The sequence below is a fragment of the Lissotriton vulgaris genome, chromosome 10, assembly GCF_964263255.1.
Source record: "Lissotriton vulgaris chromosome 10, aLisVul1.2, whole genome shotgun sequence".
Lineage (NCBI taxonomy): Eukaryota > Metazoa > Chordata > Amphibia > Caudata > Salamandridae > Lissotriton > Lissotriton vulgaris.
This window is the reverse complement of record NC_141698.1, coordinates 762,794,377-762,820,800: the sequence shown is the minus strand read 5'-3', so window position 1 is coordinate 762,820,800 and position 26,424 is coordinate 762,794,377. Positions and strand designations below refer to the sequence as shown.

The window sequence follows — 26,424 nt, the reverse complement described above, 5'->3', positions numbered from 1 at the left end:
CTGAAAATGCCCGCCAACAGAGACACCAGCAAAATAACCAGCTGGTTCTCCCCGAAACTCCTCGCCTCAACGCGCACCTGCCGGAAATTGGAGAACAAATGGCACAGCAACAAGATGCCGGACAGCCGCACTGCCTACAAAGACGCCATCCGCAACCACCACCACCTCATCAGGAACGCCAAAAGGACCTCCTTCTCAGACCACCTTGACAACAATGCGCACAACAGCACGGAGCTCTTCAACATCGTGAAGGAACTCTCCAACCCCAGCTCCAGCGCCAATGACATCCCGCCATCGCAAGCCCTGTGCCACTGAATGTCAGATCTCTGGCATGTCACTATCAAGAAGTATTTTCTTTGATTACAGATGACAATCCGGATATTTTTTCTTTACTGAAACCTGGCTGCATGATCAATCTATGGCGGTCATGAATTTAGCCCTCCCCGTGGGATACACTATGCACTCTCTCCACCGTAATGCTAGAGGCGGAGGCATCGCAGTTGCGGTAAAAACTTGTTATCCTTGCGCCTGGAAACCTACCATCATAGCAGGGTGTGAGAGCGCGCATTTTAACATCACTGTGAATCCCCACTTTACCTTTTTGGGATTACTAATTTATGGGCCTCCCGGTCCTGAGGGCGCCTTCCGTCACAGCCTTCCGGAGGTAGTCTCCTCTCTAGTCATGAAAACTGTTAATTTCACGATTATCGGCGACCTTAATCTGCATATGGAAGCTCCACTCTCCAACTCGGTCCATTGCTTGTTGGCGGATCTTGAAGCATTTCAACTAAGCCAACTGGTACAACTACCGACTCACATAGGTGGTCACTTGTTAGATCCCTTTCTGACGAATCGCGCCACCAATATTTCAGTGCTCCAACCTAGACCTATGGCCTGGACCGATCATCATTTGATCGAAACTCATAGCATTACTCCTATTCCTCCCCCTAGAAACAATACTCCTGACATTCTTAAACGTCCCTGGAGAAATTTGAATCTAGAGCATTTTCACCAGCTTTTGATGAAACATCATCCCCAACCTCCCATTGAAGTTTCCCGTGGCTATGATAGCTTTTGTGAGTGGTTAAATCACTCATTAGATATTCTTATAGCGGCCAGGTGGAGTAAGACCAGATCAAGTCCCTCTAGTCCTTGGTACGACAAATCCCTCAAAACGCTCAAATCTTCCTGCAAAAAAGCGGAACGTGCATGGCGTAAAACTTATGATGCTGACCTCAAGTCGGCCTATAGGGCCTGCACCAGAGTCTACCATCGGGCTATATGTTCAGCTAGGGCTGCCTTCTATTCTCAGGAGATAAAGAACAGCACCAATCCCACCAAGGTTATCTTCAGGGTATGCAAAGACCTCACAAGTAAAAAGACCGATACTACTACTCTTGAAGCCTCGCTGGCTCACTGTGAGGATCTGGCCTCGTTTTTTGTTGAAAAGGTGGAGGCCATAGATAGGTCATTCTCTCAGTCCCCCATCAGGGAGAATATTACTGCACCTATGGTCTCTAAACCACTGTTAATCATCCCCAGTCCTACTCTGGAGGAGTTCAAAGCCTTGACGACAAAAGTCAAATCCGGTTCCCCGGATGATCCTATGAGACCTATTCAATTCCGGGAATTCGCCCAGTGCTGCTACCCTGCCATGCACAGTTTGATTGATCTGTCCTTTAACACCGGCAGTGTTCCATGGCATGGAAGCAGGCGACTATCATTCCTATTCTCAAAAAGCCTGCCCTGGACCCTACCAAATCCGAACACTATCAGCCTATCTCCCTTCTCCCTTGGCTAGCTAAATTAGCAGAATCACATGCTAATCATATTTTATCATCTCATCTGCAGGAAGCTAATATACTGGACAATTCCCAGAATGGATTCCGTGCGGGCCACAGTACCGAGACTGCGCTCTTGGTTGTGGTGGAACATATCAGGAAGATGTTGGACCTGGGTCAGACGGCGGCACTGATCCTATTGGATCTTAGTGCCGCCTTTGATACGGTTTCCCACCAGATCCTTCTGCGACGTCTCGGGGAGGCTGGAGTTGGAGAGACAGCACTTGAGTGGTTTCGATCCTTTCTCACGGATCGAACCTTCAAAGTATCCACACCTCCCTTTTTCTCTGCTCCTCGCCCCATTCTTCAGGGTGTCCCGCAGGGATCGGCCCTTAGCCCTACCCTTTTTAATTTGTAAGTTCAGCCGCTGGCGGAGGTAGCCCATAGCTTTGGTCTCACCATGGTGTCATACGCCGATGACACGCAGCTGGCGGTGGCACTTAATGGTGATTCCAATATGGATGCCCCTACCTTTCAGTCAGCTCTCAAAGCTGTGGCAGGCTGGATGGCGAATAATCGACTCCAACTTAATGCCTCTAAGACCGAGGTTATTATTTTTGGTAGGGAAAGTGGGCTCTGGGGAGATCAATGGTGGCCATCTGAATTGGGCCCTGTTCCCACCCCTGTTGCCGAAGCCAGAAATCTTGGGGTGTGGCTCGACGACAAACTTTCTTTCACTTCCCACACTAAACGTGTAGCTGGTACATGTTTTGGTGCCCTGCAGTGTCTCCGACCCATTTTCAAGTTTTTTGATGCGGACACCAGACAGATTATAGTCCAAGCTCTGGTTCTTACCCGTTTGGACTATGCCAGCTCTCTGTTTTTGGGTGTGAATCAGGCAGAACTAGTTCGCCTTCAGAGGGTGCAAAATGCGGCAGCCAGGATGCTGGTCGGCCTTCCGAAGTTTGTCTCTGCCCGTCGAACTATCCAAGATCTCCACTGGTTGCCTGTAGGGCAAAGAATTAAGTTTAAAGCTCTTTGCTTAACTTTTAAAATTCTTAAGTCAGCCTCCCCTCCTATCCTTTCGCAGACAATCCTTCACTATGTCCCTTCCAGAGCCCTTCGATCCTCAGGGTTAAATCTTGCCATCGTGCCACGCTTTAAAAGAGCTAGAATGGGTGGACGTTCTTTTTCAGTGCTGGTGGCAGCACTCTGGAACTCTTTGCCTGCCCCTCTTCGTTCCATCCCTGATCTGCTCCTTTTTAGGAAGGCCCTAAAAACCTTCCTATTTTCCACAGTTTAGTTTCATGCGTTTTTGGTTATTTCTGTTGTGTTGTATTTTATCATCTCCTAAAGCGCCGGGACGCCACTTGGCTGCGGCATCAGCGCGCTTTATAAAATAAAATAACATAACATAACATAACTCCCTCGCCACATTCTTTCACCGCAAGATAACTGACATCCATGACAGCTTCAACCCCCAGACAACCCCTACAGACCTTGACACACCAGACCAACCGCACCCCACCAACCACGACTCCCTGACAACCTGGGCCAACGTGAGCATCGAGAACACAATCAAGACCATGGGCAAAATCCACTCCGGATCCCTTTCCAACCCTCTCCCACACCACATCTTCAACAAAGCCGGCAGGTCCATCGCACCCCACCTTCGCAACATCATCAAACTTTCCTTCGAGACCGCTACCTTCCCTGAGAACTGGAAGCACGCAGAGATCAACGCTCTACTGAAGAAACCAAAGGCGGATCCGAATGACCTAAAGAACTTCCGGCCCATCTCCCTGCTTCCATTTTCAGCAAAGGTCATCGAGAAGCTAGTTAACAACCAGCTCTCCCGTCACCTCGAAGACAACAGCATCCTGGACCCATCCTAATCAGAATTCCACAGCAACCACAGTACAGAGACCGCCCTGATCGCCGCCACAGACTACATCAGGATCCTACTAGACAACGGTGAGACGGCGGCACTCATCCTCCTGGATCTCTCTGCCGCCTTTGACACCGTCTGCCACCGCACACTACGCACGCGCCTCCAAGACGCAGGGATCCGTGACAAGGCCCTGGACTGGACGACCTCCTTCCTCACCGCCAGAACTCAGAAAGTCCGCCTCCCCCGTTCCGATCCGAAGCTTCCGAGAACATCTGCGGCGTCCCACAAGGATCCTTCATCAGCCCAACACTGTTCAATGTCTACATGGCACCACTAGCACGCATCGTCCGACAGCACAACCTCAACATAATCTCCTATGCCGATGACACCCAGCTGATCCTCTCCCTCACCAAGGACCCTCTCAGCGCCAAATCTAACCTCCACCAGGGAATGAAGGACGTCGCCCACTGGATAAAGGAAAGCCGTCCTAAGCTGAACTGGGACGACTCCTGGTGGCCCGCATCACTGGGGACACCCCCGGCCCCTACCAACCACGCACGCAACCTGGGAGTCATCCTCGACTCAAAACTCACCAAGACCAAACAAGTCAATGCAGTCTCCTCCACCTGCTTCAACACCCTCCGCCTGCTCCGCAAATCTACAGATGGATTCCGACAAACACGAGGAAAACAGTCACCCATGCCCTAGTCAGCAGCAGACTCGACTACGATAACGCCCTCTACGCCGGAGCCTCGTCCAAGCTCATCAACAGACTGCAAAGAATCCAGAACGCATCTGCACGCCTAATCCTCAACATCCGTTGCCGCGACCACATCACCCCCCACTTGAGAAACCTGCACTGGCTCCCTGTCAACAGAAGAATCTCCTTCAAGCTCCTGGTCCATGCCCACAAGGCACTCCACAAAACCGGCCCAGCTTATCTCAACAGCTGACTCTCCTTTTACGTACCCAACAGGAAACTCCGCTCCGCTGACCACGCCCTGGCTACGCTTCCGTGCATCTTCAGAACCACATCCAGAGGCAGGTCCTTCTCCCACCGCGCCGTCAAGACCTGGAACACTATCCCCCCCTCAACCTACGACGAACCGAAGACCCGCTGACCTTCAGAAGAGGACTCAAGACCTAGCTCTTAGACCAGTAGCAGCAGCAGCACCCCCTCCCGCCGACCCCCCTCTCAGCACCTTGAAACCCTCACGGGTAAGTAGTGCGCCTTACAAAAGATTTGGTTGATTGATGGAATCTATGTGGATAGGTTTGCTGTCACCTTCATAGGTGGAAAAGTAACTGGTGTTGCAAAATCTGTCATCAAAGAGATAGTACACATTCATTCTGGGTGTGCCGGTGATGACAAAGGAGAGTTTGTCATCGATGGGACCATCATCTACCAGATCATCATTAATGGTAGAAGGAGAGGCATAATCGATGATGATGATTTTGTTGACTATGGTCTTGTTGCTAAAGAAGCTGTTGTCGTCATAGAAAGATTGTTCGTTCAAGCCCCTCACTTGGCCAGAGAGGGACTTGAACACTGAAAATATCTATGGTCGTAGTAGCTCAAAGGAACGTCGCCTATATTTCTTCTTTTTCTCCATTACAACCACCCATAGAGTGTTGAGTTCTGTCTTCATGCAAGACAGCTCATCATCAGCATGAGATCTGAACAACGAGTTCCCTGAAAAAGGGAGGTTCAAGATCTAGTGTTGAGCTCCAGGCTTCAGTGCTGTAGTCTGAGCCATAATGGGAGGTGTAAGCCAAACTATGACAATATCTGTGAGAAGCCAGGATGGCTGTATCTGCTGCAGCACTGCTGATGATTTCTTGGAAATATTGATGTCTGTCTCCATGAACTGTTTTAGAGTGTCCCAGTATTTTCAAAAAAGGGCAGATGCACTTGCTCAATTTAATTTGCTTTATTCAAGAATAAACTCATAAAAGCTTTTACAAGCAACATTTAAAAACCATTAAAAAAACATTTATATTTTTTAAAAATGAGGCTAAAAAGTTGCTAAAAATACATCAGTTACATTATCACATGAAATTTTGCAGATAAAATACAGTATATACACTCTGATAATGACCTCTTCTTAATTCATCTTTCTAAAAACGTTTGTCTAATGGACCATGACCAGCCAAGAAATTTAGAAGTGGCTGTTACTATAAACAGTGAAGAACTGGTACGTATAATTCTTAAAGCCACGGCACTGCTGGTCGTACCTAAGTTCTTACACATGGGGGTAAGCCAGATGCGTCTGGGCTCTACATAGGATTTACATGCGAATAAAAAATGTCCGATTGTTTCATCATGCACACAGGATGGACAAGAACTATTTGATGGGCCTCCCCACCTGCCTGTTAGAGATCTGAAAGGGAGAGCACCTGCTCTAATCTGGAAAAGCAACGTCCTATCCCTCTGGCTAGTGATGTTATCCCTGGTATCACTTCATAGCCACTTTAGCTGCCTCCAGACCAATATTGATGTCTGAAGTTAATATAGCCACTAACACTTTTAATAATTGGATAAAAACAGCGGTAGACATCCTGGCCCCTGAAAAAACATTTACCAGTAGGCGGCTGAAGAAATCAGAACCTTGGTTCGATGATAGACTATATTTTCAGATACAAAAATGTAGACGGGCTGAGAGGCATTGGAGAAAATATTATCGGGATGTGGAGAAAGTGAACTATACTCAGTCACTGACTGTCTATAAAAAATGATTTTGGAGAAAAAATGTAGCTATTTCTCTAATAAAATTGAGCAGGCAGGTACATCAAGCAAAATACTTTTTTCAGTGTTAAAGGAGATAGTGACACTTCCGACCTCACCCTTATTGAACAGTAATGCCCCATTTTGCAATCAACTGGCTGATTTCTTTAGGGATAAGGTGCTCTCTATTTATGAGACATTCTGTGAAAATATTAGTCAGATTCAAGTGAGCAAACCTTCTCCTTCTACGAAACAGTATGATCATGATTTGGCTGCCTTTATCCCCCCAAATATAGAACAGATCTTGCAAATAGTCAAACAGGTGAAATCAGGAGCTCCCTTTGATCCTTGTCCCCCAAAAATATTTCATTATGCCTCTGAGGAGATCAGTGAACAACTTTGTTTGCTTTTTAAAGAGATTTTTGATTCTGGCATTTTCCCTTTGACATGGAAGAGGATCTCTATTCTTTCCCTGTTGAAAAAACCTGGTTTGGTTCCTGGTGCTCATAGTAATTATCGACATATAGCCAGGATCCCATTCCCAGCTAAGGTGTTGGAGAAGATCATGAACCGCCAACTCACGTCCTTTGTTGCCTCACAGAACTTGCTGGATCCCACGCAATATGGCTTCCGGGAGGGGCATGGTATGGAGACAGCCTTGGTGATGGCAACAGATGAGCTTCGATCATCGCTGGACTCAGGTGCGAAGGCCGCCTTGATCCTTTTGGATCTTTGGGCGGCCTTCGACACCGTGAACCATGACATTCTCATCTTGAGGCTACATAGGCTGGGAGTTTCAGGCCTGGAGTTAAGTCTGATTAAATCTTACCTTAATATTAGGTGCCAATATTAGGTGCCAGTTTGTTCAGATTGTCGACCAATGTTCGAAGCAATTTTCACTTCCATGTGGGGTTCCGCAGGGCTCATCTTTGAGCCCTACGCTGTTCAACTTATATGTTACCCCTTTAGCAGATGTCATCAGGCAGTTGGGTTTTTCGTTAGTGTCTTACACTGATGATACTCAAATTGTGGTTTCTATTTCTGGGAATCCAGATGAGACAGTAGCCTGTTTTAATCAATGTATGACATCTGTAGACCACTGGATGAGTACACATTGCCTAAGGTTGAACAGAAGTAAAACCGAGGTGCTTTTTTTGGACTCAGATCCCTCTATATGGTCTGAGAAATGATGGCCTCAGTCGATGGGAATTCCTCCCATCCCAATAAAAAGGCCAAAACTTTGGGAGTAATTTTTGATGGTGATCTTCAGTTTCAATCTCAAGTTAATAAGGTTGCTTCCAAGGTACATTTAACCCTAAAACTGATTCAGAAGGTGAAACCTTATATCCCGTCATCTACTGTTAAAACACTGATAACATATTTGGCCTTAGCTAAATTGGACTATGGCAATGCCTTGCATTTGGGTCTTCAAAAAAAATCTTGTTAAGCTTCAAAGGGTTCAAAATTCCGCTGCCAGGATGCTGCTGAACATCCCCAAGTTCCAGTTGGTGTCCCAGGGCCTTAAACATCTTCACTGGTTGCCGGTGAAAAAAAGAGCTGAATTTAAGGCCTTATGTTTGGCCTTCAATGATCTCCAGGGGACAGGACCTGAATACTTGAAACAACATCTACTATGGTATCACCCAAACAGAGCACTTCGTTCTGCCATGATCAAACTTCTTCAGGTATCTAAAATCAGGAGGGTGCACTGGGGAGGAAGCAATTTCTTTTTTCACACTGTCAAATTGTGGAATACACTGCCGTTATCCATAAAGAACAGTACAACTCTTCTCTCTTTCAGAAAGGCGATAAAAACTTGGCTTTTTATGCACTGATTTCTCACTTTTTGGTATTTCTCCTCCGCTGTAGCGCCTAGACGCCCCGGGCATTCGAGCGCTGTATAAATCATAAATTCATTCATTCAAATTCATAGTAACAGCGGTAACCTGATCTGGTGGCTTGTATTTTTTATGTAGGTCATAATGGCTGTGGTAGCAGGCAAGCTAATATTCGATATGTTGGAACCCCTAATAAGAACCTCCTGGAAGGTATTAATACCATCTACAGGAGACAATGTAGCAGAATGGAGACCAGAAGACACGGACACGTGATGTGACCTTAACAACATCGATCAGTATGGAGTATCCCATCTTTCTATTGAGCGTGACAAACTGGGAGATCTTGATCAGTAATGATGATGGTGAGATTTGGACCTTCATCTAGACCTGGAGCGAGGTCTGGTATAACGTGATCTAGATCTAGAGTGCCTAGATGGAGATGCCACTGGTGCAGGTGACTGTGGTAGTGGAGAAGGCATGGCTGGAGGATTTGCTGGTGGCATTGCAGCTGGATTTACTGGTTGTGGAAGTGGGGAAGTAGACTCCCCAGGCACCTGTTGAGGTGGTGTAGATGTCATTGGACGTGGGTTATGAGGAATGAAGAAGCCGGTCTACATGAAGAGTAGGCTTTGTAGTATTTGGAATCCAATTCTGATGGGAGGCTATGAGATTACGTTGCTGAAAGTTATTCCACTGTATTCTTCTCTACAGTGCAATGGTGTCTCAAATTTGAACCATGTCGCAACGTGGAATTTCTTCTTGTCAACTGATGTCTCGTTGTCAAAGTTCCTCTCAATGCCAACGGTCTCCTCCTCTACGTCATTCGTGTGTGTCCTCAAAATCAAACCAGCCCTCGACGGTAAGCAAGTAGGTGTTGTTCCTCTTCTTGCTGTCGATGTCCTTGAAGTCGAATGAGGAAGTCATGTCTCACCAGATCTTCTCCTTTAGGATCTCCCCCTGCCAAAGTTCTCAGAGGGTGAGATAAGATCACTGGTAGCTGGAGCAGCCTCTCCTCTCCCCTACGTTGTCTCTCCAGCCAGAAAATATTGCACCTGTCTCTGCTCCTCTTGGCCATCCTTGAAGGTGAATTTTCTCTCTCTCTCTCAAGATGCCTGGAGAGGGTCTTGCAGTGACATGTCTTGGAATCATGTGAATCTGGCAAACAAGGGATATAGGGGCCGATTAGGATGGCAGGCGGACAAAGTATGCCCGCCATCACTGCTGGAAAAGGGACCGCCCATCATAGGTGCGGCGGTCCCGCAAAACGAATTAGGATGCGCCTGCCACAATGGCGGGCGCATCCTGTATGTTTACATTGTGGCGGGTGGCAGCACCCGCCACAATGGAAAAATACATGTTTTGCATCTGCACGTACAACGTGGCAGGCACGGTGCGGTGCCTGCCACCTTGTACATGCAAATGCAGGGGGTATGGGTACCCCCCACGTGCAGCACTCCAACCCCCAGCCTCCTGGGGGCCCGTAATGGGCCCCTAAAGGCATTTTCCACCTATGTTTTTGCGGCAGGAACTCCGCCGCAAAAGAAAGGCATCATAATGCCCACGGTGGTGCCTGCACGGCACCGCCTCCATTGCCCCATGATACCGGGTCCCGAAAGGCAGGCGGAAAAAACCACGGCGAACGGTCTTTCCATGCGCCATGGTACCATTTGCATTCCCACTGCCAACCCGAATCAGTGGTGGGAAAATTGAGGTTGAGGGCGGGCAGTCCGCCACCGCCGGCCTAGCGGTGGCAGACTTCCCACCATCGTAATGACCCCCTGAGAGCCTGTGCAGATCTGTTTTTGCTATTTTCCTCGCACGTTCTGGGCATGTTGCAAAAAAGGCTTGCATTTAGAGGTAGATTAGAAATATTTCCTGTCAGGAAAGTATCCAAAAATACTCTCCACATTTCACATTAAAGGACATTGAGAAAACCACTTTAAAAATGGTTTCAGAGAAACTTATCAGTGAAAAAGAGTTAAAAAGGCAGAGCTCTGCTTCATGATCTTGTCAGCACCTGCCATACATGATGGGAAACTGAAGGTCAAGCTGCCTGTTATTCACTTTAAAAGAGAGCAGAAAATAGGTGTAAAAGGGATGTTTTTAACATGTCAAGTAAAGTGCCCTTTTAAATGGTGAAGATGCTACAAAAATGTGACTTTCAGAGAAGTGCTCCTGGGTCCCCACACATGGGCGGGAATAGTCATTGCTTTGGATTATTACTGTAGATCCCCCTGAGAGCGAATTATTGCGGTGGTAGAGAACTGTTCTTGTGTGGCTATGGAATAAGGTGTGATTTAAAAGGATGATAGATAGAAAGCCATGTTTTGAATTATGCCTACTTTGTCTGACTTCAGCTCTAGGTAAGAAGGAGATATAATGGCAATTGTGGGCGATATGGAAGGAAGTTAAAGTGAATGCTGATCTTCAAACATACAAGGCAAAGTCACAACTAGTGGAAAGTAGAGGGAAATTTCAGCATTTGTTTTCTGTTGGAGATTAGGTGCATGTTAGGGAACCCTTTTAAAGGGAAAAGTGTCTGTCTTAGTTTTGAGATCCATGTCAAAGCTTAGGAGGTTAGAGGTCAAGTGATGAGGATTCTGGGAGGTCGGGAATCAAGGAATGGTAGTTAACATGGAGGAAAGAAAAAGGTGGAGTACTGTGCACTCATGAAAATGGCTGTGCAGCATCTGAAAAGTAAGATGAGCTCAAGAAAAAGGAACCCAGGACACCATCATGAATGTTGCTACCTTTACAAAAGGGATCTCTGGCATAGTTGTGTCAGCCGGAGGTGCCACTTGGCTGAAAGTTAATTGTTTTTTGTATTATACCATTTTTTATATTTCTTTCTTATGAGACTGGTACCTAATGGTGATCTCTTCTCTATAGTGTTTTATTTTCGATCTTATTTTGGTAGGTTATATGGTGTCCTCTCTGTATGTTCCACCTTGGAATCCGCATGTATAGAACACTCAGCAAAGAGGTCATTACATTGTCATTGCCAGTGAACTGGGCCAACCATTAGGTTGCTGTTTCAGGTTGTCTGTGCCTGTTTATACATCAGACAGTTTACTACATTAACATTTGATCATCAACACTTCCATCTCGACACATTTTCTAATAGAAAAAGTGCTGAGTAATGGTCACTGTGTTTTGGAGGTCACTGTTTAATCTCCTGTGCATAATCCTAAGGGATTTTCTAATATCTGTGGGTACTCACCCACACAGAAAAAAGAAAAATTCTATAGCCTAGTAAAATCTCACCTATTGTGTGTCGTTCATGGTAAAGATTACCAGAATAAAGAAAACATTGCTTTTGGACTAAGCGAGCTCGCGTTTGATTTCAGTGAGTGCACCGTCCACCTTTCGATTAACATTTTGACCTTATTTGCACCTTGTGACGACGGGTGCGGGAAGTCCTTTGCACCAAACCTAGTATTATTTATCGTACATGTGTTCTGGTTGTGCTTGACCCTGGTCGGTCGTTCTGTTCTTCATTTTTTCCAGTCAATGGGTGCATCCAAAGTAAATAGGATGATCACTTGTTATGTGTGGAGAACAGAAATCACAAGTCCATGATATAAAAAAGGAGAGAGTAGCACCCTTCAGGTTAAATATGTATGAGCACATGGCTCTAAAAGGATTGCCTATTCATGATATACTGTGTAGTCCCATACATCTATATTCTCCACCTAGAAGTGTGAAAATACTAAGCAGTGGCCTGCACGCCTATATAAGCATGCCGGTAGACCCAATCTGGCTTATCCCACGAAGAAAATTACGCTCACATTAGATACAGTAAAAATCCCTTATATTGTAGAAGTCAAAAGTAGTAGCCAGCACACCCCAAATAAGCCCCTCGGTAGTCCCATTCTTGATTGTAACCCAAAGGGAAAATGAGCTCACATTAGAAACAGTGAAAATACATTATACCGTAACCTAGATCGAATCATGCCGATAACCAAAAGGTATACGCACACATTTAAGCTATTTATACAAGATTTAGAGTGCCAGGCTATGAAACAGCACAACATTCAAGAGGCACAGGCAATACTCCATACACAATAAGTACACGTTTACTTAGCACCCAAATCTGTTATGTACTTACAGTATTAGTAAATAATCCTGGGCCGGAAAGTACTCCGTTCAGTGTGCACCACGGGCGCCATGTTTGAATAAGAATAAATACACCATATCCGGGCACGTGATCAGTCCTTCATGCAAATAAACCAGTTCGCCATCTTTGAGTGTAAAAAATACTCGAAGCTTAAATTTACCATTAAACCACATGTAATACTTTCACCATAAAGAACCAAGTACGTTTTCTTGAAGTATCTCAAAAATATAGTAATTATCGTAAACAATGTATCCCTCAAATCGTCAAATTCAAGTACCAAAAATGTGTATTTATAGTGTAACCTTACGGCCAACCTAAATCTACATTCAACTAAGTAAACATATCCCCTAATACAGTTTCTTGTTAATAATGATAATATTTAGCCCCTCACCAAAATATACAATTTGCATACATCATAGCGTATAAGAATCACATTAGGGAAAGAGAGTCCTGAGTAAATCCAACTCCCTCTACATAATGTCCAGAACACCGTCAGTGATAAAAAACCAAGGCCGGAAACAACCACCAAAAAACTTCTAAAAATATATATATAATTCCAATAATATATGCGGATCGTGTTATCCATCTTAATAATCAATATTGAATAAAGCTCATCTAGAGCGGACCAGAGTCAAGCAAGGAGTCACCTATTGAATAAAGCTTGTCTAGAGCGGACCAAAGTCAGACATTAAGATCAAACAGGTGAAAGACAGTGGCGTAACAAAACTTAAGGGGGCCTCCCTGCAGGGTGCATGGAGGGGCTCCCTCTGGACTCAATGTGGAGCTCTCCGGCCGAAGTGCAGTGCTGAGGCGCTCCCTGGATGTTGGGGGCCCCTGCACCATGGGGACTGTGGGGCCCTGTGTTACACCACTGGGGAAAGATCATGAGATGGCCACTGAACCCAGGGCTAAAAACCGAGGTGCCCCCCTTGCAAAACCAGGTTGTTTTGTGATAGGTAATTTTAATGTTTCCACACTATGTTTTGAGCCCTTGCCTGTCGCGGGTAATTGACCCACCCAAACGAGTGAGGTTCCATTTTTATCAGGAGACTTTGGAGAATGCGGGGTGGGTGCAAGTTTGTGGACCCACGCAGATTCACAAACTTTCCATCACAGAAATGTGGTGAATTTTGTTTTTGTTTTTTGTTTGAGGTTTGCAAGGTATTCTGGGTGACAGAACCTGGAGAGATCCACACAAGTCACTCAATCCTGGATTCCTCTGGGTGTCTAGTTTAAAAAAATGTATAGGTTTGATAGGTTTTTATTAGGTTCCGGCAGAGCTAGGGTTCAAATGTGTTGTGTCCATTTTGCGTTTTGGGCTATTTCCTGTCGCGGGTAGTAGGCCTGCCCAAACAAGTGAGGTACCATTTTTATCAGGAGACTTTGGGGAATGCTGGGAGGATGGAAGTTTGTGGATCTGTGCAGGTTCCAGAACTTTCCATCACAGAAATGTGAGGAAAATGTGTATTTTTTTACAACGTTTGAGGTTTGCAGAGATTCTGGGTAACAGAACCTAGTGAGATCCACACAAGCCACAACATCCTGGAGTCTCCTGGGTGTCAAGTTTTTAAAAATGTATAGGTTTGGTAGGTTTCCTTAGGTGCTGGCTGAGCTAGGGTTCAAAATCCGCACCTGGGTACATTGCCAAAAAAGGGTCAGTTTTCACTGGAAAGATGTGATGTGCCCACATTGCGTTTTGGGTCATTTCCTGTTATTGGCACTAGCCCTACAAGTGTGGCACCATTTTTATCGGGAGTCTTAGAGGAATGCTTGGTTGGTGAAAGTTAGTTGCTCCCCTTAGATTGCAGAACTTTCCATCACAGAAATGTGCGGAAAATGTGTTTTTTTAAACTAAATTTGAGATTTGCAAGGGATTCTGGGTAACAGAACCTGGTGAGAGGCACACAAGCCACCCCATCATGGATTCTCCTTGGTGTCTAGTTTTTAAAAATATACAGGTTTACTATGTTTCCCCAGCTATGACCCAAAATGCACAGGTAGACACATTTCGCTTTCTGGCATCCTTGGGAAAGGGGGAATCGGGGCATATTGCCCCGATATACCCCCATGAGGGGGCAGAAAAGACTGTGGCTATTTTTTGGGGGGTGGGGGCATTGAGATGCCCATTCAGTGCAGCCTCCACCTTTATGTATAAAAAAGCCAGTATAATCGCTGGCGTCTAGTGGACTCTCTGCCCCCCGGGGGCTGATCAGGAGCTACTGCCCCATCTGCCTTATGGGGGGGCAGAAAGACTGTGGCAATTTTTTGGGGGGGTGGTAGGCACATTGGCATACCCATTGAGGGCAGCCCCATCCCTGAATGTTGAAACAAATGTATCCCTGGTGCCCAGTGGGCTTTCTGCCCCCGAGGGAGTAGATAAGGGGCTATTGCCCTATCTGACTCCCAGGGGGGCAGAAAGACTGTGGCAATGTTTTTGGGTGGGGGCCATTCTTGACAGCCCCAACTCCTACATATTCGAAAACTATAAATCCTTGGTGCCAAATGGGCTTTCTGCCACCCGGGGACAGATCTGGGGTTACTGCCCTATCTGCCTCCTTTGGAGGCAGAAAGACTGTGGCATTTTTTTGGGGGGTGGGGCAATGGCATGCACATTCTGAGCAGCCCTCACCCCGAACTTTGGAAAAAATAATCCCTGGTGCCTAGTGGTCTGTCAGCCCCTGGGGGGCAAAAAAGGGGCTATTGCCCCATCTGCCTCCCAGGGGGCGCTGGAAGACTGTAGGTAGCATTTTTTTTTGTGGGGGGTATCGGCATGCCCATTCTGGGCAGTCCCCACCCCTACGTATTTAAGAATAAAAATCCCTTGTGCCTAGTGGGCTTTGTGCCCCCCCAGGAGCAGATATGGGGCTATTGCCCCCATCTGTCTCCTGGGGGGCAGAGAGTATTTTGCCTTCTTTGGGGGGCAGGGTGGAAGCAGTGGCATGCCCATTCTGGGCAGCCCCACCCCTGGACTATAAAAAAGAATCCCTGGTGTCTAGGGTGCTTTATGCCCCCTGGGGGGCAGATTGGGGGCTACAGCCCCATCTGCCTCCCACGGGGGCATAAAGACTGTCTGTGGCAGACTGTAATGGGGGGAGCAAAGGCCCTTGCCCAAGTGGTCGCTCCCCCCTCCCCCTCCCCCTCCCTGGTGGCTTAGAGGTGGATTCCTGCTTGGGGATTGCCCTGCTGGGGCAATCTCCCAAGTGTATCGTGCTTGGGGGGCTGAGATAGCCCCACAAGCACTGAACATTGAAATTGAAACTGAGTTTCAGTTTTGTTTTCAATGAAATGATGGCAGCGCGCCATGCACACGATCGTCATTACATTGAAAATAAGAAACAGGCCTCAGGAGGTTGGGGAAGCTCTTCCCTACCTCCTAAGGCCGCCCCAAAGAAAAAATCATCTGCTGTTTGCAGCAGAGGGATTTAGTGCACTTTTGCACATGAAGAAAAGGTCACGTCATGAGCCCAGGAGCACTGGGTTCATGATGGAACCATTTCGTCATGAGCACCGAAAGGGCTAATTATTCAAACCTTTATAATTCAAGTGATAGTTATTACATCATCATTATTTTCATGATCATGGGTCACATAGTTCTGCCCAGGTGTGCAATTAGTTTTTTATATTGACTGATGGACTCAAAGTGTTTCTCAAAGAGCTATTTAGGGTTTATCCTCCAATAAAGCATCCTCCTCCTCTGGAGGTTGAATGCAGTACTCTCACAGTTAATGATTCATTCCGAAGGTGCCATCAGAATTTCATTCAAATATACTGATTGTTTTGAAAATATTCTTTACAAACCTAAAAAATGTAGTCTAAAGGACATTAAATTCTTTAGATGTTAAAAGAGTTTTAACTACACAGAACTAGGGGTGGGCGGAATTTGCGTAGTCGCGCTACGCAAAGATCCTCGAAATGGTAAAAAATCTCCACAAGCATGCAAAAGTTCTGCGAACATGCGGAATTCCTTGTTCCACCCGTTCGCGATGCTTTTTTCCTGTTCGCAAACAGCGTGCTCGGGGAGAAATATCTCACAAATCCGCATTTTGAAAGCATGAACAAGCAAAAAATTCCTTGAAGCCGTGGATCACGAAATTTTTTGCAATTCCGCGTTCTCCGTGGAAAGCGAAATTCCCATAATTGCGTGACCGGAACGGAATAAAGCGCCCAGGCTTACACAGAACAAAGTAGTTTCATAAGTCGTACCACCTACTAGTGGCATATAGAGCTCCTAGCAAAGGTGTCCCTCTTTCCAAGCAAAGCATAGCATGTTGGATATCTCCAGCTATACATTTCTGTCATCAAATTGTAGGAAGACCATTGCAGAGTAACGTAAGATCACATTCTGTGAGAAGTGTGTCAACTTCCACAGCTTTGTTCACTGGTGTGTCTATACAGGACATTTGCAGAGCAGCAACATAGAAGAGTAGACACCCATTTATGCAGCACTACTGCTCAGATTCCGCAGTGCTCAGTGATGCTGCAGTGGGACAAGCAGTATTATGCCATCTATTCCAGTAAAGGGGAGCACTTGTTATAATTTCTATCCCGTCATCCGCTATTATTTTGTGTATGTTTATAATCACACCACTGCTCCTTCCTCATAATTGTGTTGGTATTTGATGTGTAGCTCTCATGGATGATGTGCTACACCGAACGGACCATTATCTTCATGGTGCATGCCCTCATTACATCTCGCCTAGACTTTGGCAACATTCTCTATCTGGACGCCACTGCTAAATGCCTGGGAAGACTGCAGGTTGTGCAGAACGCTGCTGGGTGGCTGGTACTTGTGCAGCCTAGGAGGGCTGCCTCTAAAAGAGCCTTGGATACCTTACATTGGCTACCAGTTAGGAAAAGAGTGATGTTTAAAGCGTTATACACATGCCATCACATCACCCAGGACACTGGTTCTTCGTATTTGAAAGATCTTGTCACCAGATAGGTGCCTGGAAGGTCCGTGAGATCTAGTGGGACTGGCCTGCTGATAGTGCCAAAGGTGAAGAAGGCGGGAGGTAGATCCTTCCGGTTATTGGCAGCTCAGAATTGGAACAAACTTCCTTTAAATATCCGGATGGAGACTTCTGAAGCTAGGTTTAGGAAGGCGCTCAAAACCTATTTGTTCTCAGGCTAAGCAAGGTGGGCACCTTGGAACCGGGCAGTTGCCACTATCTCTCACCTTGAGCGCGGGGCCTCGCCGAGATGGCGTAACCATGCGCTTTATAAATCCCTTTTATTATTATCTTCAGTCATCCTCATCAAGAAGATAACTAGGGGGTAGTGATGATATCTTACTTGGAGATGTATGTTCTAGAACTAACAAAATTGAGGGTTTTTCCATTTCTACCCCTCTTTATTATTTCATCTATGATGTTGTATATGATGTTGTCAATGATGTCCTCGTAGGTTTTGTCATTGATGGTGCTGTTTGTTTAGTCGTTGACGATGTTACACTTAATGCCATGGTCACAACTTTTACAGTCAACGGCATTGTTGCCGTCGTCAACTGACTGTAGTTGTTGGCAAACTGATGGTAATTACAGTCGTTACTGGCATTGTAGCCAATGTCATTGAGGACGAGATTGCCAAATGTGTGCTTATGGACGATTTCTCCGTCGACCGTGCTGAAGGTATTTTTTTTAATTTCAACAGTACCTGAGTAGGTGCTGTGGTAGGTTTAGATTATAACATTTCAGATTTTTCTGAGGAAAATTAATGTTTCTTGTACTTATGAGAGTGCTATCAGATGGATTTCACTCTTTTGAAGACCCATGTGTGTCTTTTTCATAGTCTTTTTGGAGGGGCTTGAGGCAGTTGACCTTGTGACCGCTCTCTCATCTGAACCTTATTAGTAGAATGTAGAAGAATCCTCACTATCTTCCTCGTACACATTGTTGTCTTTGACTTGTAGCTTTTGAAGTCATAATAAAAATCTCCTTTGAAAGGTTTTGGAGGAAAATGTACAGAATATTTTACAATCCTTTACCTTGTGAGATAGGTAGAGACAGTATATGCAATTCTTACGCTGGTCTTCTAAATGTAGTCTCTTTTTTCCCACAGGCTCCACATGGCCTAAAAAGTCCCTTTTTATTCAAGTCTGATATTGAAGGCAGCCAGATTTCACCAGCAGGTGCTAGGCTGTTGATAGTACAGACTGTACTTTTGGTAATCTTTCTGTATTTTCAAGCTCACAAGAGAGACTCCCTTCACGCAACATGTGGGAAGGAAACCTCAGAGGGGAGTGTTTTAGAGGGTGCTGCAACTTGATTAATCAAGTTTGGTTCTTTGAAAAGATAGGAATATGTTGCTTAAGTGAAGGTACTATAGCCTTATTAGGCAATATTTAACATTGTACTGATTTCTAATGTTACAGTGGGACTCCCATTATGAAAAAGGGGAATGCTTCAAGCATGTGAATCTATAAAAGATCCAATACTGGACAACAAATAGTTTCATTCCTCTCTAGATGGAACTATATTTATATGTTTAGTTTAATCCTTTTTAAGGGTTTAAAGAAGTATCAGAACACAACAACTATTACGACATGTTTAAAACAAGGAGGACAACCATCATAGACTTCATTGGGTAGTACAGGTACACAATCTGGATGTTGCATTCATTTATTTTACCAGTAATGCGGATGAATACTTTTCTTTTTCTAGCTCAGTTTTTGCTTTTTCTAGAGATGCAGAGAGCTACAAGAGAAAAAAGAAAAAGACAGGGCGTCAGTTTTAACAATTATTTCAACAGTAATATACGCATGTCAAAAACTGCAATTAAGCTTTACAGACAATACCATAAGCCAGGACTAGTACAATTAATCATATTGACCAGGAATCTGCTGAGTGGCACATTTATTGTACAATGTTTCATCTTATGCCGGAGGACACCTCTTGTATTTTGTGAATCGCTAAGTCATTATGAGAATCTCACAGCTGTAGTAACCATTGGAAATTGTGATATCTCAGCACATTAGACCATGAAGAGCCACTCAAAGATAATTAATTTGCAGAAAGAGTGAATTCGAAAAATAGGGCGTTTAGAGAAATTTACACCAAAAATAGGTTTAAAGATTCCTACCCCTAATCAAACAGTAAAATGAACTGATAACCAGAATGACTTCAGACTACAAGATAAATGGCGTGTTCACAAGAGAAACAAAAGAGACAAATCCAGCTGATCTTATAAAAAATTGATCTTTTAGGAGTATGCTAACTGTTTGCTCATGCTAATGTGTTACATCCCACAATAAGTATGTGCCGTTGTTTTAATAATTAACACAATCAAGATTGTGTAACAAATGAACTGGTAACTTACAAAGTGTACAAATCACAAAAGATTAGCAGCGTAGCAACTGCTCAAAGTCTCTGGTTTCTAAACCGTGTGATGGAGCTATTATGCATTCTGACCTGTATGAAAACTTAGATTTATTATAATGCATCTTTGAGTAACAAAACATGTGCAATCAAATCACTTCAAGAATTATAATAGCAACAGCAATTTATTCTAAATATCTGCTATACCTGTATTGTATTTGTGATTTGTCAGTCTGCCATCGTAATAGACCCCTAAGTACCTGATTATGAGTTTGGAGAACCCATGGCGGTGTGACAACCGCTGTTTTGCAGTTGGTCCTCCATTAGACAGATGCAATTGATGGGGATATGTGATCCCTCGGTGGTGGCGTGACGGTCTGAGTCCACAATATGCTAGCATTGCCACTTTGGAACTGCAAAGCATAATACGAGTTTCCTCACCACCACAGTTTTCATGGCAGTGAGCCCGCCATGAAAAGTGTGGCAGTGAGGAAACCAAGGGGGCCCTCTGCTGCCTCTGGGCCAAAGGATGCATGCAGGGGGGCGCATGTGTGCCCCGCTGTCTGCATGCACCCCCAGTTCCTGCATGGCATAGACTTAACAGTCCATGCCATGCAGAAATGTGCATTTGGCAGTCCTATTGTGGTGCCTTTCTAGCAGGCACACTGTGGGACCGCCAAAGCACCGCCCACCTGAACACGAATGTACCCGTATGCTTACCGGCAGTGTGCGGATGACTTTGGCGATGTGGGAGCAGGGTGCTGTTGTGGCGTCCTGCTTCCACTCTGAAAACTCCTAATAAGGCCAAAGAAGCTAAAAATCAGTAGAGAGAGCTGAATTTTATAGCTAACTTATTATCACGTGAGTATAAAAGAACATGGCTGCGGAACTGTGCAATGAAGAACTCCAGTGTTATACCAATATGTTTCTGCCCACTGATAAGGCACCTAGAGGTACAGGAGATATTGGTGAGGGAAACTACACCCCCATGATACCTAGGGGTCCATTAGGATGTCGGGCGGTGGCACCACCGCAGTGGTGGCGGGGCGGAAAAACAGCATTTACCGCCCGCGAGCAGCGGAACTCACAACCGCAACATTAGGATAGGTAAACACAGGTCATTTCCCGTCCGCCGCTGAGCGCCGCGCACCGCCATCAAAGTGCGCCCACCACCGCGGTGGCGAGAGCCAATCGAGACCCTCCGTCGCGCCCGATGACGTCCGCCCCTCTCGACAAATTAGGATGGCCCAAACAAGCAGACGCACAGCAGCGGAGACACCGCACAGCAGAAGCAGGCGGAAAGTCGACAGCGGAGCACGAACGCAGAGACCGGACATGAACCCATGGACCCAGCCCTCCACATGCATCCGGTCTTGTACCTGCTGCAACACTATCGCCAGATGGGCCGCCACGGCCGCCGCCGCAGGTACGCCACTACACATATGCACCACACAACACACATGCCGACACAGGGCCCAAGCACCACACAGGCATCCTGCTGGGGGGCACAACACATCCAAATGGGCACCCTCACATCACCCACCTCACAACAAGGCACCCCACAGCATCTGGAACACACAACGTCTGCCAACCAGCAGCAACGTCCCGGTCACGGTCACGTCACCGCCCGGTCAACACATGTGCACTATGCAGAAGGCAGGGCCACACCAAGGCATGGACAGGGCACAAACATCACAGGGACACACCACCCCAAACCACACTGCACCCCACCCGAGCTAGTCACAGGCCAGGTGCTTATCCTGTGCACCACCATGCACACCAACAAGCACTGTACCAACAAGCACAATACACACACACTGCAACACACAACACACAACCAGGGACACAGGCACTGCAGGATTTGCTGACAAGGAACACACAACACCAGTGCACTCCCCACCGCCCACACAATTGCATACAATCATCCACACAGGGCAAGACAAAACAAACAACAGGCATACAACTCCTGGCTGACACATGTGTGTCTCACACAATACAGGGGCACACATACATACACTACAAACTTACACCCTTCACACTGCACACCTCTGCTACACCCAAAACCACACATGTCATGTAAGTCATGCCACCAGGACTAAGGTCCAACACAAGATGACCATACGCATACACGCCTGGGCATACAGAAAGGAAAACACACACATACCTCATGACATCACAGCCAGCTACAAAACCTCTGAACAGCAGCACACCCTGTGCTGCCAGTGGCCCCTAACATGACCTGTGAACAGTGTATGCAACAATAGCAAATCACCAACAAGATAACTGCATGGCCTGTAAAATAGCCATCACAGAGTACAACATCAGTAGGGCCAGAATGGACTGAAGACCCTGTCACCCCTGTCTACAAATCAGATGGCTACAAAGAGCCTTGCAATGTTGAACTGAAAAATAGAGCATGGTACACAGTCAAGCAAATGCAAACAAGAAAAGGACTTTAATCAGCAAGGAGACTGATAAAACACACACCAGAAGTAACTGTATTTATTCACATATTGCACAGATGTAGCAATACAACATTAGTAGACAACAGCAAGCCACAAAATCATGTACAAATGGTAGAGACTATGCACAGGTGAAACACAAACAGGAAGGCCAGAGTCCATGGCACAGGGGAGAGTACAGCACAGCAGACCAACAGGCCCAGAGTCCATGGCAGGTGACACAGCATTTACATGAGAGGCTGCACAGGGGAGAGTACAGCACAGCAGAGCAACAGGCCCAGAGTCCATGGCAGGGGAGAGTACAGCACATCAGAGCAACAGGCCCAGAGTCCATGGCAGGTGACACAGCAAGTACATGAGAGGCTGCACAGGGTAGAGTACAGCACAGCAGAGCAACAGGCCCAGAGTCAATGGCAGGTGACAAAGCAAGTACATGAGAGGCTGCACAGGGGAGAGTACAGCACGGTAGAGCAACAGGGCCAGAGTCCATGGCAGGGGAGAGTACAGCACATTAGAGCAACAGGCCCAGAGTCCATGGCAGGTGACACAGCAAGTACATGAGAGGCTGCACTGGGGAGAGCACAGCACAGCAGAGCAACAGGCCCAGAGTCCATGGCAGGGGAGAGTACAGCACATCAGAGCAACAGGCCCAGAGTCCATGGCAGGTGACACAGCAAGTACATGAGAGGCTGCACAGGGGAGAGTACAGCACAGCAGACCAACAGGGCCAGTGTCCATAGCAGGGGAGAGTACAGCACAGCAGACCAACAGGGCCAGTGTCCATGGCAGGTGAAACAGCAAGTACATGAGAGGCTGCGCAGGGGAGAGTACAGCACAGCAGACCAACAGGGCCAGCAACATACACAGGTCGCAAACAATGGTCTTCACTAGCATACTTGTGTGGGGCACAGGCGCATGAGTGTGTTGACAACTCACTCCTGGCTGTCATGCGGACTGGGACCTGGCTGTGTTTTGTGGACAGCAGGCCCACTTGACTGGGGTGACAGAGGCCCATGTGACATGGTAATAACAGAGGGCCTGCAAGGTGGAGGGCTGTGTGGACCAGGTGGCACAGTGGCACGTGGAGGTGGAGTCATACACACTCCTGACACAGTGTGGGTGGGAGAGGTTGGAGGGGTGCCCTTCCACTTTTTGGGAACGTGCAATGACTTCCCGGTGCTGGGGTTGATGGGAAGTGGTGGTGACACAACAGGCACACACCAACCGTCCCACATCAGGGGCAGACACTGGCACTCCCTCTGGTGATGTGCTTGATCCTGCAGGACGCTTGGCCTGGTTACGCCTCTGGAACACCTTACCCTCCCTGGAAGGTGTACCCCCCTACAGTGCCCACCTTCCCACTTCCCCCAGGGGTGGTGTCTACAGTGCCCTCCTGTCCCTTCATGCCAGGCCTGGTCACAACACTGCCCTCCTTTGCCTTAATCACTGGGCTGGACACAACACTGCCTTCCTTTGCCTTAATCACTGGGCTGGACACAACACTGCCCTCCTTTGTCTTAATCACTGGGCTGGACACAACACTGCCCCCCTTTCCCATAATCAGTGGCCTGGACACAACACTGCCCTCCTTTCCCTTAATCTCTGGGCTGGACAAAACACTGCCCTCCTTTCCCTTAAACACTGGCCTGGACACAACACTGACCTCCTTTGCCTTAAACACTGGGCTGGACACAACAGTGACCTCCTTTGCCAAAAACACTGGGCTGGATACAACACTGACCTCCTTTGCCTTAAGCACTGGCCTGGACACAACACTGGCCTCCTTTCCCTTAATTACTGGCCTGGACACAACACTGGCCTCCTTTCCCTTGATCACTGGCCTGGACTCAACATTGGCCTCCTTTCCCTTAATCACTGGCCTGGACACAACACTGCCCTCCTTTCCCTTAATCACTGTGCTGGACACAACACTGACCTCCTTTCCCTTAATCACTGTGCTGGACACAACACTGCCCTCCTTTGCCTTAATCACTGGGCTGGTTACAACAGGGCTCTCCTCTGCCTCAATGACTGGGCTGGGCTCTCCTCTGCCTCAATGACTGGGCTAGTCACAACAGGGAATTCCTCTGCCTCAATGACTGGGCTGATCACAACTGGGCTCTCCTCCACCTTACTTTGTTTTGGGGTTGATGTGGTGAGTGGTTGTGTCCCTGTGCTCCCCCCAGGTGTACCCATGACATGCCACACATCCTCTGTGGGCATAGGAGAGTCAATTTCTGGTGATGCCTCTGCAGCATATGAGCCTGATGCCTGCCACAATGATCTTCTGGCATTGCTCTTCTGTGACTTTCCCTTGTTTGTGCATATTGGGGGGGGCCCTGCTCTTCTTTGGGGATGGAGTCTGTGGACGGGATTGTTTGGTTTGGGTCTGACGTGTGCTCCTAGCGTTGTATCTTTTAGGTGACGTAGGTGCCAAGTGGTCACTGTCATCTGATGTGGCCACTGAATGGCTGGTCGTCACAGGCACCTGAGATGCAATGGGAGCATGTGCCTGTTGGAGGGCTGACGTGACTGTGGCTGACAATGCCTGGACTGTACGGTGTAGCCCACCCATGTCAGAGTGTATGCCTTCCATGAATGCAATCACCTGGCCTAATTTGTTCTCGTGGGCACGGAAGGCGGTCTGACCCACGCAAAGTTGGCGCAGGAGCTCTACGCACTCTGCACTGAGGGCAGCAGGGGTGACTGGTGCAGGGGCAGCGGTGCCATGTGTGAGTATCACTCTTCCCCTCTTAGTAACACTGATACGGCCAGCACCAGAGGAAGTGGATGGGAGGCAGGGCACTGGCCGCTGGGTGTCAGATGCAGCAGCAGATTCCCCATCCCCTGTCCCTGCTAACATGGATGCATCACCGCTGGCATCAGATGAAGTGGTACTCTGTCTCTCAGCCATGGATTCCTCCTGTATACTCCTGTCACCCTCAGACGCGCTGGTGTGCTCACTGTCACTTGGCTCAGTCTCACTTTGCTTTGCTGCCGCTGTTGTGCTGGTCTCGCCACCACTTGTCTCTGGATCATGTTCCGCCGTGGTGTCTTGGAATTCTGCATTAGTGAGAGAAACAGGGTTGTGTAAGTGTCATCATCTGGTCACACGATTACAGATCAATGCAGCACAGTAGAAGCCTAGAGCTACATGGTAACCATCACACCCTGCAATCACTGTGCAGCTACACACTATATAGACGACAACAGTGCCTGTCATGCAGACAAACTGCCTGGAGTGAGGCATGTCGATGCCACACAGCACTACACCCTGCCCGTGGATGGAGTGCCCCCACCCCACATTGACCTGCCCCATGGACATGATGTGGCCACAACACTCATCACCACTGACAGCCCTACAGGGAACCAGAGGGGACCACACACACCTGTTTTGACTACACATGCCACAATGCCAACCAGGCCATAGCAAGCACCATGTGCCAATATGGGTTTACATTGTCGTCGGATGTGTGGGCCTCAAACATCATGGTGCATGCAAAGTAGACAGACATGGTGTCACACTAATTAAGTGGACACTGCAGTTCGGCACAATATGGACTCCCCACACCATCCCAATGAAGAGTGACCATGTGGCCACAATAAATCTGTCAAGGATTGAGAACTGCAGGCAGGAGCAGCACAGTAAGGCCATGGTGGCCCAATGCCTCATACAGGCACATATCACAGTCGCCACGCACATCACACATCACAGCATGGCAACACACGCACATCACATGTGTCACCGCTGCCACAGGCCCTGTACACATGCATCCACTCCCAGACACATTCTCCCTCCCCAGATACTCACCATCTCTGTCTTGCAGCTGATGCCCCTTCAGACGTGCATCCAGGTCTGGATTGGTCACTGCCAGTCTGGTTCCCATCTGCGGAGTCAAGGTGAGCTGTGCCGAAAGCCCTGTGCGCGGTAGCATCCCCAAGGTCATCTCTGCCACTTGCTTAGCCAGCCGGCTGATGTCGTCCCACCTCTTGTGACAGTGTGTGTGTCGTCTGTTTGATACCCCCAGGGCTCACACCTTTGCTGCTATGGCCCTCCACACGGCCTTACATTGGTGAAACTTGAGTTGCAGGTATGAGAGTAAAGTAGGGTAAATTAACATTTACACAATGTGAGATGTCAGCATCTATCAGTACAGCAGCCAGACACTGACTCAGGACTCACAGTAACCTCCCTCCCTCCATAACTGGGGGTACCCTCACAAGGGAACTCTGCATGGCATAAACATTAGTGAATGCATGCACACATTGTGGTTCCTAGTCTCCATGATATTCGCAC

At 47.2% G+C, this 26,424-nt stretch overlaps 1 protein-coding gene across 1 annotated transcript in view; it reads right to left on the bottom strand.

Annotated features, from left to right (window-relative positions):
• C10H10orf67 (chromosome 10 C10orf67 homolog) overlaps window positions 1–26,424 on the bottom strand; it is a 2,378,031-nt gene that overhangs the window by 994,017 nt on the left and 1,357,590 nt on the right. Inside the window, exon 12 of the mRNA XM_086939822.1 lies at window positions 18,979–19,044. Coding sequence (XP_086795948.1) covers window positions 18,979–19,044 — 66 coding nt within the window. The remainder of the gene's footprint in view (window positions 1–18,978; window positions 19,045–26,424) is intronic.